The sequence below is a fragment of the Lynx canadensis genome, chromosome C2 (assembly GCF_007474595.2).
Source record: "Lynx canadensis isolate LIC74 chromosome C2, mLynCan4.pri.v2, whole genome shotgun sequence".
Taxonomy (NCBI): domain Eukaryota; kingdom Metazoa; phylum Chordata; class Mammalia; order Carnivora; family Felidae; genus Lynx; species Lynx canadensis.
The window spans coordinates 61,045,808-61,047,636 of record NC_044311.2 but is presented as its reverse complement, the minus strand read 5'-3'; the positions used below and the strand labels follow the sequence as shown (position 1 = coordinate 61,047,636).

Here is a 1,829-nt window from a genome sequence, read left to right as displayed (position 1 = left end):
TGAGAATATAGGGTCTCTCATGTTAATGTAGCTTAATATCTTTTTGGAAAGCAATTTCAAAATATGCTTTAAACCTAAAGTTCTGTGTATAGTTTTGGCCCAGAAACTTTACTTACAAAACTATACTTTAAGGAAGTTATCATGGTTGTGTATAGAAAATACATGTAGAAGAACATTCGTTAAAACATTATTTCAAATTATGAAAGTTGAAACAGCCTGTATTTCCAGGAAGGGAGGATTGATTAAATATAGCATTTTACAGAAATACAATGAAATGTCATTCAGGAAAGATGTGAGGATGAATATTTATATTCTGAAAATATACTTATATAATTTTTTAAAATTGTAACAAAAAGTATTGTCTCATTTCCCACACATAGGACTATAAAAACACACCGAAATGTAGAGGCGGCTATTTCTGGATGGTAGAATTGTGGCCTTTTGGCTTGTCAGAATTTTTTTTAAGTGTTCTCTTATTTCTAATTTCATATAATTTACGTTTTTAAATTGTGACACAGCTCAAGTATATAGAAAAGTATAAAGTATAGTATAATAAACATCTCAGAACTGGAAATTCAAAGTGCCAGCTCTTAACAACATTTTACTATGCCAATTTCAGAGGCTTTTCTTTTATTTATTTTTTTATTTTTACTTTTCTTTCTTTTCCCTTTTTCTTTGTTATTTTTCAGAATTAAGATTTGTACTCAAACCACAAGAAAATAAGGTCAGGAGTGACTTTCTTACCTTAAACAACCTGAAAACATTAAATGATAGGAAACAGCCACTTTCTGACATTGGTCAAAAGGCCATCAGCATTGGGCCCCTAGAATCACCTGTAAGTTCTGCCTAGAGGTTAATTGTTCGTCTAGTACAAATACATTTGACCTCTTCCTCCCTTGGGTACCCTTCTTTGATCTCATTTCTAGTCTTTTCTCTCCATCTCCACTATTCCAAACTTGTTTATCGACCCACAGAGATTTTTATATTTTTACTATGTACAGCCATTTAGTACTATATGGTATTGTTATATATGGCTTAAAGTTTTATAGAAATGGTATCAGATGTAAGCGTCTCGGGTATAGCATTATAAACAGCAATGCAGTTCTCCCTTGCTGCCCACTCACCTGCCTGTTGGTTACATGATGGCCCACACTGTGGAACCACTGGCCAAGAAGATCTTTAAAGGAGTTTTAGTAGTTGAATTTGTGGGTGTTTTTGGAGCATATTTTTTGTTTAATAAGATGGACACAAGCCAACATGTCAGGCAAACAATGAGCAAGAAATTTCCCTTCATCTTGGAAGTGTATTACAAATCCGTTGAGCCTTCTGGAATGTATGGAGTCAGAGAATAAGATGAATAAAAATGGTTGAAAAGCAAAAATTAGCTGTTTGCGACCTTCATCGGGGAGAAGAAAGGTGAGCACACAGTACTGTAACCTCCTGGCCCCACAGAACAAAACAGGAACTTCTCTTGTGCGGTGGCTTACGGTCATTTTCCACCCACTATGCAGATCGCCCGCTTTTGTTTGTTGCTTTCCTTCTGCATTTATTTATTTTTTTAGTTAACTATAATGTTTCTTTTTTTAGTTTTTTAGTTTTTATTTAAATTCCAGTTAGTTAACAGAGTGTAATATTAGTTTCAAGAATTTAGTGATTCATTGCTTACATTTAACACCCATGGCTCATCTCAAGAAGTGTCCTCCGAATCCCCATCACCTATTTAACACATCCCCCAACCGACCTTGCCTCTACTAACCATCAGTTTGTTCTTTATACTTAAGAGTCTGTTTCCTTATTTGCCTCTCTTTTCCAACCCCCCCCCATGAACA

The 1,829-nt window shown here is 34.7% G+C and overlaps 1 protein-coding gene across 1 annotated transcript; it reads left to right on the top strand.

Moving 5' to 3' along the window:
* Positions 1–1,142: 1,142 nt before the first annotated feature.
* Positions 1,143–1,352, top strand: LOC115524280 (protein CEBPZOS-like). Its single transcript, XM_030330701.1, has one exon. It carries the CDS (start codon positions 1,143–1,145, stop codon positions 1,350–1,352), a length of 210 nt encoding a protein of 69 aa, XP_030186561.1.
* Positions 1,353–1,829: the final 477 nt, after the last annotated feature.

What these genes read in the sequence shown, in the direction of transcription:
- LOC115524280 (XM_030330701.1), top strand. Translation starts at nt 1,143, where the DNA reads ATGGCCCACACTGTGGAACCACTGGCCAAGAAGATCTTTAAAGGAGTT.